General features: G+C 38.3%; 1 protein-coding gene across 3 annotated transcripts in view; it reads left to right on the top strand.

The window, feature by feature from the left end:
• The window catches only part of pcdh19 (protocadherin 19), a 164,559-nt gene that overhangs the window by 112,032 nt on the left and 34,948 nt on the right, over positions 1-17,579 (top strand). For all 3 annotated transcript variants that reach the window (XM_088343593.1, XM_088343594.1, XM_088343592.1), the window contains 2 exons: positions 1,801-1,859; positions 7,051-7,223. In XM_088343593.1, the coding sequence (XP_088199719.1) occupies positions 1,801-1,859; positions 7,051-7,223 (232 nt within the window). The remainder of the gene's footprint in view (positions 1-1,800; positions 1,860-7,050; positions 7,224-17,579) is intronic.

Raw genomic sequence — 17,579 nt, 5'->3', positions numbered from 1 at the left:
GGATCCAGTGTCTTGCCTTATCCGAACAAATAAAAAAACATTATGATTAAATTTTTAATTGATATATTTAAAAATAATGAATACATATTTAATACCTTATTTTATACGAAATAGGCTGTTATTTAACATTCACACGGGAGATGAGTGGTTAGCACGTCCGCAGCACTGTTTTGAGGTCACAGGTTCAAATCCAGGTAGTGTCTTTCCTTTGCAGAGTTTGCATGTTCTCCCCGGTTTCCTCCCACATTCCAAAAACATGTCGGGGGTCCATAAATCCTCCCCAAATATAAACGGCGAGCAAAATGTAAACGCGAGATTCCTTTGAACTTTGCGTAGTAATGTGGGTCAGAGATCTATCGCATGCATATTCTGGAATATTCTTTTCATCTCCAATCGTGGCGTTAAGATCCCCCCCGGTGCGCTTTTAATTTCATCTCCTTCTCACCCTGTGTTTTTTTATTTCATTTTCTACACATTAATCCGTAATCTTTTCAAATGTGTTGGAAGTAAGCCGGTGGCAAGGAGAGTGGAGAGGAGGAGGAACTTTTTACTCTGTTATTATTTTTTAATAGATTCTCTTTTGATTATTTTGGTCTGATCAATTCAGGGTGTGGCTTTGTGATGTTATTTTTTAATAATTATGTTTTAGGAAAAATGTTTTTCAAAGAACGTCCTTTATGGAAAACAATATTCCTTCAATAAATAAATTTATTACTGTTTCATTTTATTAGTTTTGTTTTGATTATGGTAGTCCGACTAGTGTGGGTGTGGCTTTGTGACACTTGTGTTTAATATTTTGTATTTTTTTAAAGATGTTTCTTTATGGAACATAATTTCTTCAGTTTGTTTCTCTTATCAAAAGTGTTTTAATTTTTATTTTATAAATACTCTTATGATTTCAGTGGTCTGACCATTGTGGGCGTGGCTTTCTGACACTCGCGTTTTCTTTTCTTCTTTCCTTTAATGTATTTTTTTTCTGGGGTAAAATTGTTTATGAAAACCAATACTGGTGAAAGCTTCTTGTTTTTGAATGGTGTTTTTAATTTTTATTTTTTTTAATCTACATATTATCTGTTTTGATTATGATTGTCTGACTAATGTGGGCGCGGCATAATGCTTGTGTTTACATTTTTTGTTTTCTTCTTCAATTCTTTTTTGAGAACCTCTTTTGTGGTAATTAATATCCCTCCGCCCCAAAAAATTACAGTTGTTACAATTTCACGTATGAGGAGTGCTTTTTCGAATTTGATTTTTTTATTAAATTCCCTTTGGATTTTGGTGGTCTGCTAAGTATGGGCGTGGTTTTTGGTTACTTGTGTTTAATATTTTTTTTTCTTTAATGTTTTTTAAGACGCTCATTTATGGTTAATAACAGCAATTCAGAAAATAATGTCCTGTTGTTGAAGTGTCTTGTATGAAAAGGGCTTTTTGAAATATATGTATTCTGTTTTGATTATAGTTGTCAGACCATTGTGGGCGTGGCTTCGTGACGACTGTGTTCATTTTGTTTTTCATGTTTTTAAGAGAAAATCCTTTATGGGAAATAATAAAATTTCTGAAAAGAAATTCATATTGTAACTGTTTCCTGAATTAAAAGGACATTTTATTTAATGTTTTGATAAGGGTGGTCGGACCAGTGTGGGCGTGGCTTGGTGACGCTTGTTTTCGTTTCTTCTTCGTTGGTTTTTTAAAAATCTGCTCCTGTAAAAATGTCCTTCCTTTCGAAAAAAACATCGTTTTTAAAGTTTCTCGTACTAAAATGCATTATTCTCTCCGCCCCTGCCCTGTTATTTTTTTCAGACGGAGAATTATTCAATTGACTCGAGTTACGTGAACAGCAGAGCCCACCTCATTAAAAGGTAAGTTACTTATTATTTTGCTTCCAAGCACCTTGTTACAATTGTTACCTGTAATTGTTTTATCTAATGAGAGCACAGGAATCCTTGCAGCGGTTTGTTTTGGGAGCGAGGATAATTGGGATTTGGAATATGCCAAAAAAAAAAGAAAAACAATTCATTAGGATGATGAAAAAACGATGCAGAAAGATTACCGAGTTAGGCATAGCGCGGGATTCTACTTTTATCTGATAGGAATTATTTTATTTTCATAGTTAACATGATGCAAATAGCATTTATTTTAAAGCGGGTCATATAATTATATAAACGTTGCTAGCAGGTGCTAATCTGCTACTAGCAAATAAGTTAATTCAGGCAACTAATGGCTAGCATGTAGCAGGTACTATCCACTACTAGCAAGGCAATAGATTTGGCCAGCTAGTGGTTAGCATGTAGCAGCTACAATCTGCTATTAGCAAGGTAGTAGATTTAGCCAGCTAGTATCTAGCATGTACCAGCTACTATCCGCTACTTGCTATTAGTAAGGCAGTAGATTTACCCAGCAAGTAGCTAGCATGTAGCAGATACTAACCACTGCTAGCTACTAACCTGGCAGTAGATTTATCCAGCTAGTCACTAGCGTGTTGTAGCTTCTACTCTCTACTAGCAACTAACAAGGCAGTAGAGCAGCTACTATCCACTCCTAGCTATTAGAAAGGCAGCTGGTTTAGCCAGCTAGTAGCTAACCTGTGGCAGATACTAACCACTACTAGTTACTAACCTGGCAGTAGATTTATCCAGCTAGTCACTAGCATGTTGTAGCTTCTACTATCTACTAACAAGGCAGTAGAGCAGCTACTATCCACTCCTAGCTATTAGTAAGGCAGCTGGTTTAGCCAGCTAGTAGCTAACCTGCTGCTGATACTAACCACTGCTAGCTACTAACCTGGCAGTAGATTTATCCAGCTAGTAACTGGCATGTTGTAGCTTCTACTCTCTACTAGCTACTAACAAGGCAGTAGAGCAGCTACTATCCACTCCTAGCTATTAGTAAGGCAGCTGGTTTAGCCTGCTAGTAGCTAACCTGTGGCAGATACTAACCACTACTAGCTACTAACCTGGCTGTAGATTTATCAAGCTAGTAACTAGCATGTTGTAGCTTCTACTCTCTACTAGCTACTAACAAGGCAGTAGAGCAGCTACTATCCACTCCCAGCTATTAGCAAGGCAGCTGGTTTAGCCAGCTAGTAGCTAACCTGTGGCAGATACTAACCACTACTAGTTACTAACCTGGCAGTAGATTTATCCAGCTAGTAACTAGCATGTTGTAGCTTCTACTCTCTACTATCTACTAACAAGGCAGTAGAGCAGCTACTATCCACTCCTAGCTATTAGCAAGGCAGCTGGTTTAGCCAGCTAGTAGTTAACCTGTTGCAGATACTAACCACTACTAGCTACTAACCTGGCTGTAGATTTATCAAGCTAGTAACTAGCATGTTGTGGCTTCTACTCTATACTAGCTACTAACAAGGCAGTAGAGCAGCTACTATCCACTCCTAGCTATTAACAAGGCAGCTGGTTTAGCCAGTTAGTAGCTAACCCTTTGCAGATACTAACCACTACTAGCTACTAACCTGGCTGTAGATTTATCAAGCTAGTAACTAGCATGTTGTAGCTTATACCCTCTACTAGCTACTAACAAGGCAGTAGATTTATCCAGCTAGTAACTGGCATGTAGCAGCTACTATCCACTATTAGCTATTAGTACGGCAGTAGATTTTGTCAGCTAGTAGCTAGCATGTAGCAGCTAAAATGGACTACTAGCTACGAGCAATGCAGGGGATTTAGCCAGCTAGTAACTGGCATGTAGCAGCTACTATCCACTATTAGCTACTAATAAGGCAGTAGATTTAGCCAGCTAGTAACTGGCATGTAGCAGCTACTATCCACTATTAGGTACTAGTAAGGCAGTAGATTTAGTCATCTAGTAGCTAGCATGTAGCAGCTACTATCCGCAACTAGTTAGGCAGTAGATTTAGGCAAGTAGTAGCTAGCATGTAGCAACTGCTAACCACTACTAGCTACTAGTAAGGCAGTCCATTTATCCAGCCACCAACTAGTGGGGAGCAATTACTATCTTCTAACAAAACACTATATTAAGCCAGCTAGTAGCCGTTACATGCTAGCTACCCTCCACCCCCAAAAAATTGCAAAAGGCAGGCCAAAAACATTGTGAGTAAAATGATGCAGTTTATTCACTTTTATTTTCTAGTTTGTATTCTTTATTGTGCTTTTAGCACTTTTTTATCGGATACACCACACCATAAAGCGAAATCTAGTGGTCAAACAAAAAACACTGTCCCTTTAAATAATATTTGTAATATTTAATCACTAGATGGCATTGCATTGTGTAAGGCGATGGAATACAGTGCCACAGCACAGTTTGGCAGCAAGATGGCAGACAAACTTAGTAGCGACCGCTAGGTAGGATTCCAATATATAAAATGAATATTTTTTTTTTGATAGAAAAATGAACACTTGTATGATAGTTCATGTATATTTTGCCAAATATTCAAATCAATGTTTTTTTTTTTTTTTTTTTGGGCTGTAGGTTTTTCTACAGGGTTCCCATTAAAGTCTTAAAAGTCAATTACTTCATTATTCTCAATGTAAGGCCTTGATTGGCATTAAAATTTCCCAAATCCAATATTCAAAAGTTTTAAACATGTAACTACATGAATCATATTAATATATGTTTGAACTAAAAAGATTCAGTAACATTTATCAATTGTCTTTTTTTAAATAATTTGCCGATTTATTTTTTGGGCAGCATCACGTAACCACAATAACTAGAAATATATAAACGGTGATGTGGTTTCAGTCAAGCCTTTCGGGGCAGACGCATGTCTTAGGACTACCCATAATACACATAGCATCTTCGGAAGGAGACATTTATTTTGAACCATGGAAAAGTGTACATTTAATGAAGTGGCTAAAAGCTGTGCCAGGTAATGAGTACAAGGCCTGATGTAACGTGTGCAAGAGATATTTGTGTTATTTTGTTTTGGTTATTTATTTATTTATTATTTTTTTTTTTGACTTGGTCTTGAATTGGATTATAAAAGTCTTGAATCTAACTGGCCTTTATCCGTAGGAATCCTGTTGTACCACTAAGAGGCACTAAATATTATGCACTGACCCTTTGAGCTTTAATATTGTTGGGTGGGAGAGGGCGTCAAACTATCGTCTTGTTTAATTGTGACTGCTTATTTGCACTTGTTTATATTTTTATCATGCTTGGTTGAACAACAGCCAGTTCTTTTATGAGGAAGTAGAGCAAATCTAAAAAAAAATACAAATACAAATGTCGCCAGTCAATTTCACAGCACTTCACAGACAAACACATTGTCCCCAAAAGTATAATCTTCATCCTTGAACGTGGGAGGAAGCACTAGCCAACATTTTCAGACAATTGGGCATCGGCGTGGGAAGCCAGGGTTAGGAAATTGGCACACGGGTCAAAATAATTCCCTCCGGCTGCCGAGTATTTTTTTATTTTTGCAGGGAGGAGGGGGCTCCATTTGATTCCACAATTGTCCCTTTGTTACCTGCAGCCTTGCCACAATGTAGGTCTTCTTTTGTGTGCACCCCCCCATTCGTAAGTCCCATTATGACAATTTCCCCTCTGAAGATTTCCTGCACTTATGTAAACAAAGAGCATTGAAGTGCAGATTCCCACAAAGAAAGCCCCCTCAGGAGCATGGCGACCCTCGGTTTCTCCCCTTACTCACCCCCACCTTGGTCCGGTACAGGTGCAATTACAGTGATAACATCAGAAGGTCAGTATTAGCCTCCGATAGGGGAATGTTTGAGGATGCAGTTACCTTGGAATGCCCTTCATTTCTGAGATCCCCCCTTCCCCATTTCTTCCAAGAACACGTTGATTTATTCTGGAGCTCTTTAATGTTGTTTACAAATGTGAATTTGTTCCGCTGGGATGGAACACAAACGAGGGGAAATCAACACTACTGTTACTTTGCAGCTGTTGATTGTAGTCCCCCCTTCTCCCACTTTATTGACTGAGAGCCCCCGGCGCAAGGCAGATGCTCCGTTTGCATGCCTCCAGCACTTCCGGCATCCATCTTCCTTCCCGGAATTCCTGATTACTGCAGTATTTGTCTGATGGAAGTGAGCGGATTCCTGTTTTTTTTCAAGATGCCCTTGAAGGCAGTCCATCAAAAATGTGGTCATTGTCTGTCCCAAAATATTGCTTTTCTCGCAAGATTATTTATTCATTTATTTATTTACCTGTGTACATTTTTTAAAAACTGTTTATCATCAATTCTGAAATATTCATTAACATTTTGCTTAGGAAAAACAACATTCGTGTTCTTTCAACATTTTGTGTCTGTTGGAGAAAGGTTTTTTTTATGGGTTAATTGGATTGGTCACTGAATATGTTCTGTTAATAGGGTCATTTTTCCTGTGTTCCCCATTTGTCAATGGCTCTAAAAGGATGTCATGAAAATGCATAATGAAATATGTGTTCAGAATTTTTTTAAGAAAGAGGAAATTATTTTAAATTTAAATTGATGTTAACAATTATTTATTAAATAGAAAAAAATGCCAGAGATAAAGTCATGTTTATTTGTACAGCCCTTAATTGCACATAAACAAGTAAAAAATGGAAACATTTGAACTGTAAACAGTGTTAATAAACAATATATAGACAGAAAAGTGGTCCAGTTGTATTCATCCAAATTAGTAGCTTACAGCAAAAGATGTATTGAAAAACATAGAAAAAATATAAATTAAATGGTAGAAGCCTTAATCGTCAGGGGAAAATATTCATATTTCAATAAAACAAAGCATAATAACCCCCAGCCATGAAAAAAATGGGGGAAAAGGAAACAAAAATGACAATTGTAGGAATGCACTTCTGAAAAAAAATAATAAATGAAATACAACAGAAAAAAATGGAATTGGTCTAAAACATGAGGAAAAATAAAATGGAAAAATGAAACATAAAAATATCTAAAAACTTAATTCTGGGAAAGATCTTCAATATAAAAGAACAGCAAAAAATATATATTTTTTCCCGCTCCCTGTTTAAGGGAATGACAATAAGCATCCACAGAAACAAACCTATAAAAAAAAGGCAGAAGGGGGAGGGAAGAATAATGACAGTTAATCAGCGGCTTTTTCTGTGGCACAGTACGTCGACGTTCAAGGACCTGGAGGGGAACAGTCTGAAGGACAGCGGCCATGAAGAAAGCGACCAGACGGACAGCGAACACGACGTCCAGCGAGGACATTACGTGGACACGGCTGTTAACGACATGCTCAACATGACTGTGCCCCCCAATGTTTGCCAGATGCCTGACCAAGGTAGGACCATGCCTTTTTTTTTGGACACCTACATCAAGCAGGGGTCTTAAACTCTATTTTCTTGGGGGCTGCTGGAGGGAGGGTCTGGGTGAGGTGTGGCCAAATTGGGTTTGCCAAAAGAAAATCTCTTATTAAAACATTCAAGTGATTTTTTGTTTGTATTGGTTCTAAAATGAACCAATGATAGATGATTTGTTATAATTTTTATACAGTAAATATTTTTCAATGCATTCAAATCAAAGAACAAACCCTTCATTTTCATTTAACAAATAAAGGTATACTGTAAGCAATTACTTATTAATAACCAATAACTCCTATCTTCAGGACTGTTTAGCCAATCAGAATGGACAACACGACGCATGATGCAAATCCATGAATTGGCGAAACTGTGAAGAGTAAACCGCGTTATAGCGAGAGATCTTTTTTTTTTTCACACAAACTAAGTTATAAAAATAACGTTAAGTTTTAGAATTGGAAAGAAAATAAGTCGGAAATAAATACAACAATAATTTAGCAAATGAGTAGGTAATTAAGAACATTTTCTACACGGAAATAAAAATATTTAATAATAATAATAATAATAATAATAATAATTTCCTTGTATTGTCATTCTGTGTAACAATGTACACAGAACGAAATGTCGATTGCACCTGACCCGATGCAGCCGCAGCCAAGAGAGGGCGCCGCCGACCACTTTTTAAGTCTTAGGAATGACTCGGCCGGGGCGCGAACCCGAACCTCCCAGTCTCAAAGCGGGCGCCTTACCATCTAGGCTACTGAGCTGGTTAAGGATTGGTATCAACAATCTGTAAAAATGGGCTGCACTTTATTTTATACAAGTTACTTAATTTTACCCAACTTTTCAAAATAAAAAATATCTACTCTAATGCTTAAACAGATTGAGCTTTGGTTTTATAATCATTGCAGTAAACTGTGGTTAGCTTGTTATCTCAAGCTTGTTAGCGACCACAAACTCAGAGATTGTAGGGGTCCATCTTCTTGTGGCAAAAGTTTGGATTTATTCACTTTAAGTTACTTATCCAACTTTTAACAATCAAAAAAAAAAGAACCAACACGGTACCCTCTGACGCAACCTTGGGCAACCCGTTTTTGATTGACAGGCGCTCTGTTTGCGTTTGAAGGCCAGCCGATTTCTTGGCGGCCATGGTGATGGCAATTAGTCTGACAAAGGTGGACTTTTCCATATCTCCGCCAGCGCTGATCCATTATTCAGAAGGATCATTTAGCGCCGTGTTTCATATCTGACTGCCACGTTTAAGAAGACGTCTCTGTAAGAGGTCGTGTCGGCGCTTAACTGCTGCCACTCACCGCACATGAAGACGTAAAAGCACCCTGGAGTCATCAGGGTTCGTAACGGGGGCTTGAAATCCTTGAAAATGCAAGAATTTTTATGTTGTGTTTTCAAGGTCAAGAAAATGCTTGAATTCTGGGTGAAGTGCTTGAAAATGCTTGCAATTGTTACCATTGCCATATTTCTTGTCGTTCACTCTATCGACCACGGAATAAATTAAATTATATGAAATGCTCTCAGTCATTATGATGTTGCCATGTGCAGCAACACCAACTGGTTGCACCTAAGAGGACAGCTGTATTTAGAAAACCAGCTCTTTTGGTACAGCTCACTGAAAAGAGACGCCTCTCACTCGCTCATTCTCACCTAGGGACAATTTGGACCGGCCAATAAACCTGAAATGCATTTTTTGGAATTTGTGAGGAATGTGAGAAATGAGCGAGTTAAAATGATCTACCCTCTGCAAAAAAATGCAAAACATTGAATTATTCCCACATTTATTGAGGATTCTTTTTACGTTTTATAATTACAACAAAAGGGGTGTTCAAACTTTGTCAGCATGAGCACTACTTACAAAATGACCAAGGCAAAATTATCTACCCACCACAAAAAGATACAAAATATTTTGGTTATTTTCAAAATAATTATTTGTGCTCTCTTTAATTCTAGCAAAAACTAGCTAAATCAAAATCTGCTTGTACAAAATCCGTAGGTCACCTATTTATTACTGCGCTTATACAAGATAAATAACTGTAAATGTAAACATGTTACATTTGAAATATTAATCGTTAATACTCATTACATTAAAAGTAAAAATGGTGTTCATTTTAATAACATACTGTAATATACCTTTCATCTATAAATTGTGGAGGTCTATAACTGAGATACTACATTGTATGATGAATAATTGAAAATGCAAACGTATACATTACATTTCTAACTGTTAATAATCAAATACTCATTCTATGATAAGTTAAAATATATTTATTTTATATATAGATCATCTATATATATATCTGCACCGCTTGTCCTCAGTAGGGTCGCGGGTGTGCTGGAGCCCATCCAGCTATCTGAACTCACTCGTTCATTCACACCTCAATACATAATCGGTTAAAAATATTTATTTTAAAGGGGCGGCAGTGGCTCAGGAGGTAGAGCGCTCTTCTTGGGATCATGAGATCGCAGTTCGAATCCCGGCTCCTCCGTGTTACATGTCAAAGTGTCCTTGGGTAAGACACTGAACCCCTAATACCCCCAATAAGCAGGTTAGCGCCTTACATGGCTGCACGGCCGCTATTGGGAAATGTGAATCACACTGTAAAGCGCTTTGGGAAGTCTTGACTTGAAAAGCGCTATATAAATGCTGATCATTTCATTTCATAAAGACATAACTATAACGAGATATACCTTTCATCTACAATTTAATTACCTTCAAATACAACAATTTGGAAGACTCCTATTTGTTACTGTGCTGCATGAGGAATGTTGATGTCCATTCCGACATGCTGCATTTGACCATTACAGCGCAGCAACATTTTCATGATCAACCGGTACTACCTCAGTAGATCGCGATCCACACAACGTGCTGAGCTTGGGGCGACCCGCATTTCGAAAATAGTTTTTAAATGGCTTCATTTTCCCTCATCGCTGTTATTTTAACTCTGCAGTAAGCACCTTTTTGTTTTTTTTTATACTCCCACTTTTGCTCGCGTACAAAATCAATTTTTAATGAGCGCCACGGAACAAAAATACGCTTTTATGTTAAGGAATAATAAGGCCTCTTTAAAGTAGTTGTAGCTCGGAGCGATTTTGGCTGAAGGTGTTGTGTAAGCGGGGAATAATGACATTAGGGGAGACGAAAAAAAAAAACAACATTAGGGAGACACACTTAATGACAGCCGCCGCTTCCCTGGACTCTCGCCCGGCGTTTGCAGCAATTTGGCTGGGAAGACGTTCCGATTCTCAGTGGCGATACGTGCTATTTAACAATATTACACAAATGTGCTGACTGCTCTTTTTTTCGTGATAACCATTGGAGGCTGGTTTGATGTAATCATTGGACACAATAGTTGGAGAGCTAAAATAAAAAGCCCAATGTCTGTTCTATAGCGACCCCTAATGATGAAGAAACACTTAATCCCTTTGAACAAAATGCCATTGATTTCAAAGAATGTGCAAAAATATTTGTGCTATATCATCTCATCTCATTAGCTGCACCGCTTATCCTCAGTAGGGTCGCGGGGGTGCTGGAGCCCATCCCAGCAATCATCGGGCAGTGGGCAGGGGACACCCTGAACTGGTTGCCAGCCAATCGCAGGGCACACAGGGACAGACAACTCGCTCGCTCATTCACACCTAGGGACAATTTGGACCGGCCAATCCACCTGAAATGCATGTCTTTGGAATGTGGGAGGAAACCGGAGTGCCCGGAGAAAACCCACGCAACCCACGGGAGGGAGAACATACAAACTCAGCACAGGAAGTCCGGTAGCTGGATTTGAACCCACACAGGAGGTTCCCAAGACCTTAGAACTGTGCCGCACACGCGCTAACCACTGCGCCCCCGTGCTGCCCGTGCTATATCATAGGTTTACAAAATTGTAATTCTATTACACACATTGAGATACCCTTTTAGATGTCTGGCCACCATTTTACAACTACGGAAGCCTGGATGACCCTTTTTGTTAAGGTGGTTCTTTGGGCGCTTAACGACCACTCATCGAACACAACTGAGCACTGCATGTGTCGGTAGCCAAAACCCTTCAGTTATACATCTGGGACTTTTTCCCACTGTTTTCCTCTCTAGCCGCTCATGTTAGTCACTTTGCTGCAGGCTGTGGCTCGCTGCTAGTTGCTGTTTTTATTGTTAGCTGCTCCCGCTTCGTCACAAGCCTCACACATCTGATATTGCAAGTGAACGTTGCCGAGGCCTATGATTTTAGGGATCTAGTGCTTTTTTTACCCCGTGTCTTTGTTTAGTCACTCATGTTATCCACTGCATACTGGCAGGATATAGCTTGCTGCCATTGTTAGTTTATCCGTAAACAATAAATGTTGCTCGTTCCTTCAGCTTTCCACAACTGGTCATGCAAGTGAATGTCACCGAGTTACGTGATTCAGGCATCTTGTGCTTCCCCCCCGCACTGTTTCCTTCTCTAGATACTCGTATTAGCCACTTGGCTGCAGGCTCTGGCTCCCTGCAGGCCACTTTAGTGATTGTTAGCTACTCTGGGTGAATACACTTTTATTTGTCTTTTTAGAGTTACTCTCCTTCATCAGCTGGTTTTGCAAAAGAATGTTGCTTAGTTACAATTCAGGTATCTGTCCCTTTTTTCCACTGTTGCCTTTGCTAGCCACTTATGTTAGACACTTTGCTGCAGGTTGTTCCTGGCTGCTCCTGCTTTGTCACTTTCCTTACATAACTGATTTTGCAAGCTAACATCGCTGAGTCCCATGATTCAGGTATCCAGGGTTTTTTTTCCCCTCCATTTCTTTCTTCAGACACTCATGTTAGCCACTTAACTCCAGGCTATAGTTCGCTACTATTGTTTTTTGTTAGCTTCTCCATATGAATACACTTTTCTTTTTACTTCAGCTTTCCACAGCTGTTCAAGGAAGTGAACGTCACTGAGTTACATGATTCAGGCATCGAGTGCTTTTTTCCCCCCCACTGTTTCCTTCTCTAGACACTCATGTTAGCAACTTGGCTGCAGGCTCTGGCTTGCCGCTAGCCACTTTTGTGATTGTTAGCTACTCTTTGAATACACTTTGCTTTGTCTTTTCGTCTCACACGCCTTTCTGAGCTAAGTTTGAAAAATAACGTTGCTTAGTGACAATTCAAGTATATAGCCCTACTTTTCACTGTTTCCTTCTCTAGCCACTTATGTTAGCCGCTCTCTGATAGCTGCTATTGTTGTTAACTGCTCTGTGTAAAAATGGGCTTGCTTCTTCTTTCAGTGTCATTGCTTTTGCAATAGTTACTAAACATTTTAGTAGCTTTTCCTGCTATCTGCTAAAGTTAGCCACCAAGTCTATCCAACTCCAGCTATTTGCTCTGTCCAGACGCTCCAGTTGTGTCTAGCTTGCTCCGTCTTTTTTTCTCGTTGGCATGGAAAAACCACCACCTTTCATGTCGCTGGCTGTAATTAATACTTGCTAATGGAGAAATCATGGAAGTAGGATTCTTAAATTTGCCACGTGGTATCCTTAGGGTTTCCATAGTGTGTCTTTTTAAAATGCTCACGTTTCACCTCCATTCAAAGAGGTGAATTATTTGTGGATTCTGGGTTGCTACATCTAATCTTGTTGAAAACAATGTACACTACGTAGTAATCAATTATAATGAAGACTATTCAATTTTATTACCTACTGTCACTTTAAACGGCTTCATCTCATTTGTTTTGCTTGTCCTTTAACCACAACAGTCAAAATGTAATCCGGGGAAATAAACAAAAAGAAAAATGAATACATTTCTATTAAAAAAATAATTAAGAATTATGCTGCATTAGAAGAGACTACCCTTTAAAACATGTTTATTTTTTTCTTTACTGCATCAATTATTAATCTTTTGAATTCTCATGAAGCAAAACTTAGAGCCTTGTGCGAATAAAAGAAGGGTATTAGGACCAGGTCAGGGTTCGCTCCACAGGATGAAGAATCTTCAAAATATTTGAGATGTGCTTAAAATAAGACTCAAGACAATTAGGAAGGACCCTGGTCTAAATCCTTTCCAACAGCTGTGACCCAGTCTGTTTCAAGTCAACCATTAAAAAGGAGATTTGTAAAACCAAAAAAGTGAAGCCAGTTTGCCTTGATTTCTGGTTTCTCTCATTGACAAAAATGAAACACTTCAAAGCAGTTATTTTTTTGAACAAACTTGCACTACTAAGGCTTTTTTTATTGTTATGTTGATGTGGGAGGGAACAAAAAGGCAGCAGGTTAAACTGCAGCTAATGTTTACTGTTCCCAGTACCATGCAAAGGTGCCGTTTGCACAGGAGACGAGAAAGGCACAAAGACTCTCCGCCGCGGCACCATAAACATTCAAGATCTCTTTGTGCACTCTTTGTGCTCATTCAAACCCTCCTGCTGCTCTCTTGCACTATGGACAATCCTTTCTTTAGTGTTTGTCACTTCTGTTGCATCTTTATTACCCCCACTTAGGAAGATTGAAAATGTTTTGATCTAAGCCAGGTGTTGCATAGTGGTTTCCTCCAGAACGCTTGGTAAACCTAGAGGACTGCCTAGTATTGGGAATTTAATTTGGATTTCGTAAAAAAATAGGTCAACAGGAAGTGTCTATAAAAGGTAGATCTGTTATGTGAAAAAAAAACTCAGTTGTTCTTTTTTTTTCAGGAGAATATAAAAACATTGTTCCACAAAATGTATAGAAAAATCTATTAAACCATCGAGGGATTATTTGTATAATATCAAACCCTAACAAATCTTACAGATTTTCTGAAAAGCTGTCTCTCAAGTTAGGACTATACTGAATCCTCTGTCATTTGGTGGGTTAATTTATCACTATACAGATGACATACAACTTGCTCAACTTCTGTTCACCTGTACTTACGACCACGGCTCATTTTTTCCCGGTACTTCCTGTCTAAACTGAACTGCACAAATGCAGCCGTGATCTATCATCCTTGGTCGCCTATTGCAGAAACATTGGGCTGGTGGAACACATTTTTACGGGACCTGGAGACATTTTTTAGCCATTATGTCCACCAAAAAGTGAACTTTACTCGTTAAGCTGAAATTCATTATTCCGGGTTTTGCTCGAAGCAAAGCTCTCAGAGTGCATTTTTGTCAGGCATTGCGGCTGTTTTTTGCCGTTCTGTGTACCAAAAAGTGAAATGCACTAGTGCGGCCGCGATCCATTTTACCCGATCGCCTATTGCTGAGAGTGGGGGCTTTTTTCGGGGGGTTCAGGCTGTTGAACTGCACTGTTTTGGCCACTATCCATTATTGCTAATCTCATATTGCTGCGAGCAGAAACCAGCATACGCCACTTTTGCTGGGAAACTTGCCGTTAAAGCCTGTCCAAAATGAACTGCATTGTTTTGGCCGGGACTCAGTATTACCAAACCCATATTGCTGCAAGCAGAGACTAGCAGAAGGCCCTTTTATCAGGAGGCGTGCCTTAAATGAAATGCACTGGCTTTCATCCATTATCGCTAGTTAACCCTTTTATGAGAGCAGAGTCATGCAGAGTGCATTTTTTTTTTTTTGATCGGCCCGCTGAAGCGTGCCATTGCAGCACGCCTAAAATGGACTTTGCTGTTTTTGCTGAGTTTCATTATCCCCAGACGACTACACCCGAGAGCAGAGGACGAGAGAACAAATTTTGTGTCACAAGTTGCGGCTCTTTTTTGGTGGTCTGTTTAAAATTACAGTAGCCGTGTGACCATGATCCATTATCCTTGAAAGAGAAATGTGAGCTTCTTTGCATATCGCAAGGGTTTCAGCAATAAACAAAGTTTTAACAGTAGAACACCATCTGAAAACACCTGATAAATATAAAGGAACTTTTTATTATCCAAATTTCCGACACGCCACCATTCGAGAATCGACATCCCGGTATGTCTTAATCACTTGGCCCCCGGTGATCTCGAGAGGAGCTCTTTTCGAAAAGCTCACTTCGTCCGATTAGATTATTAAAGTATTTCCCAAGCAAATCACATTAAATCTCTGGCAAATCTATAAAGGGAAAGGCTATCTTTGACGCGGCAATAGGAAGAGGATGATATGGCTCAAACCGCGTATCAAATAAATGATTTGAGCGGGATTTGCTTGAATGGAGCTTAAGAGTTACTGTCATGATAGAAACCCTCTGACAGACAGCTGAATCTCCTTTTTTCTTTTTTTTTAAGTAGTAGTGCTTTGATTGTCACGTAATTCCTGGATGAGCTGCTGTGTTTTAAGGGATTAACACCCATGTTTTGTCAAATTTCTTTATGTAGGAGTAATGTGGGGGAGTGTGAGGGAGCGGCTTTTGTCTGATGGTGTGGTTATTTCAAGTTTCTCCGAATAGGGGGTGTAGTTTCTTTATTTTTTTAACACAATGAGGAAGGCAAAACTGTTCAATTGGTCCTCTTTCATTTATTTATATATCTGTATTTTATCTTTATAAAGTGTGTTTTTATTTTACCAGGAAACATTAAAATACAGAGAAAATTGATCAAATAATACTCAAAATGATCAAGTAATACTTAAATCGAAGGACAATATTTTAAATGTTTTAACCTATATATTTTTAGAATATCCTTAAAATAAGCAGAATTGTCAAATCGTATTATTTTGGGTTCAATAGATCTTCATCTACTTTATTTTACCTTGATTTACTCATTAGAAACCAAACATACTAGGAATTTTTTATCTTGTATTTTTTGAATTTTTTAGTAGTAAATTAAAACACATTTTTTTTCTCATACAGTATTTCCTAATAGAAGATATTGAAGATGTATTTATTAAATAAGAAAAAATAAGATTAAAAACATGCATGTCTGTAAAAGTGTTTTTTTTTTTTAATTGTTTTATTTTTTATTTTTTTCTAAAATTTGATAAGAAAACACATTACAGTTTAGATATTTCTGCAAATTTGAAATTTTATCAGGTATGATTAATCATATTTCACCTAATTTTAACTTGTTTCTTTATTTAAAACAAGGTTTTTGCTATTATTTTCTTATTTTCCTCTTTTGTAGTCAAGTGAAACACACATTTTATATATATAATTGATTTGTATTTTCTTCATTTTACTATAAAATGTTACAGATACTGTAAAACCAAATTTCTTGCAAAACACAATAAAATGTAGAAAATTTTAAAAATACATATTTTAAATGAGGGACACTATTTCTGATCAGCACTATTGGGAATATTTTAATTGAGGCTTTTGTTTTTGACATATTTTTGGCCCCACTCTGGAGATGTTCTCATCTATTTTCCAGTTCCCAATGGGGGTGTACCCAGGAATCAAAGTTCCCTTCCTGAGCCTACAGATTCCTTTTTATTCCCATCTTCCATCAGTGGCATTCACTGGAGTCTCGCTGCTCCTAATTGAATAAATTCCTCCATCCCCCATCACTTTTTTCAGCCCTACTTATTGCAAACGTCTTCCCTTAAACTTTGTGCCACTCAAGCACTTCCCTCTCCCTGTTGAATTTGAAAGGGAAAAAAGCTAAAGCACCTCATATGTTCTTGCCTGCAAAACTTGCCCTAAATTCAACACATGAACATTTCTAGTTTGCAGTTCTGTGATCTCACGAGGAAAATGCTGACAGGTGTCAGAATATAGGGGAGGGGGTGCTGACAGGAGGGAGGGAAATGCAGCTAAAGATGTAGAGGTGAGATGAGAGTATAGTAGAAATCTTAGCAAAGGGGAAAAAAAGAAAAACCTATCTGACAGGTAAGAGTGATTTCCGTATTTTTTGCACCTTAAGGTGCAACTGATTATATGTCGACCCCACCCCCAAAGTATGTTACATACATAAGACGCAGTGGGACTAAGGGGCACATGCAATTGAGGCTACAGTAAGAGCTACTGTGTTAATTTTGGGTGTCGGCTCTTTATACAGTTCTTCATACAATAATTGGTCAAGTGTGGCTGAGCAATATTGCCAAACATTGTATGCAATGGACATCGAACCCGGATTGCAGCAGTGAGCGCTGACACTTACCTATTGGACCACCAGCGAGTGTTATAGATGACATTTGAAAAGGCATTATATTTTATCTCATTATTACATTATTTCCACTCCAGGTGGATCTGCATTCTGCTAAGTTAAACAGTATTTCTACTTCTTTGCCTGTGCGACAATAACATTGCGGCTTAATATATATACAGTATGTTCCAGTGGAGCAGAGTTAATTCAACACTCAATATATTTTTTTAATAGCTATAAAACATCTACTGCAGCGACAGCTGTGACACATATTAAAAGCTTAAATAATAACCCCATAAAGAAACAATACTATTTAGGAATACAGCCAATGGAAGCAATGAAAGGAAGTTAACAATTTAGAATTATTAAGTATTCAGAG

Source organism: Urocampus carinirostris, chromosome 9, assembly GCF_059441175.1.
Source record: "Urocampus carinirostris isolate Australia breed hairy pipefish chromosome 9, RoL_Ucar_1.0, whole genome shotgun sequence".
Classification (NCBI taxonomy): Eukaryota; Metazoa; Chordata; class Actinopteri; order Syngnathiformes; family Syngnathidae; genus Urocampus; species Urocampus carinirostris.
Note: the sequence above shows the minus strand (reverse complement) of the source record. Positions and strands in the feature narration are given on the sequence as shown.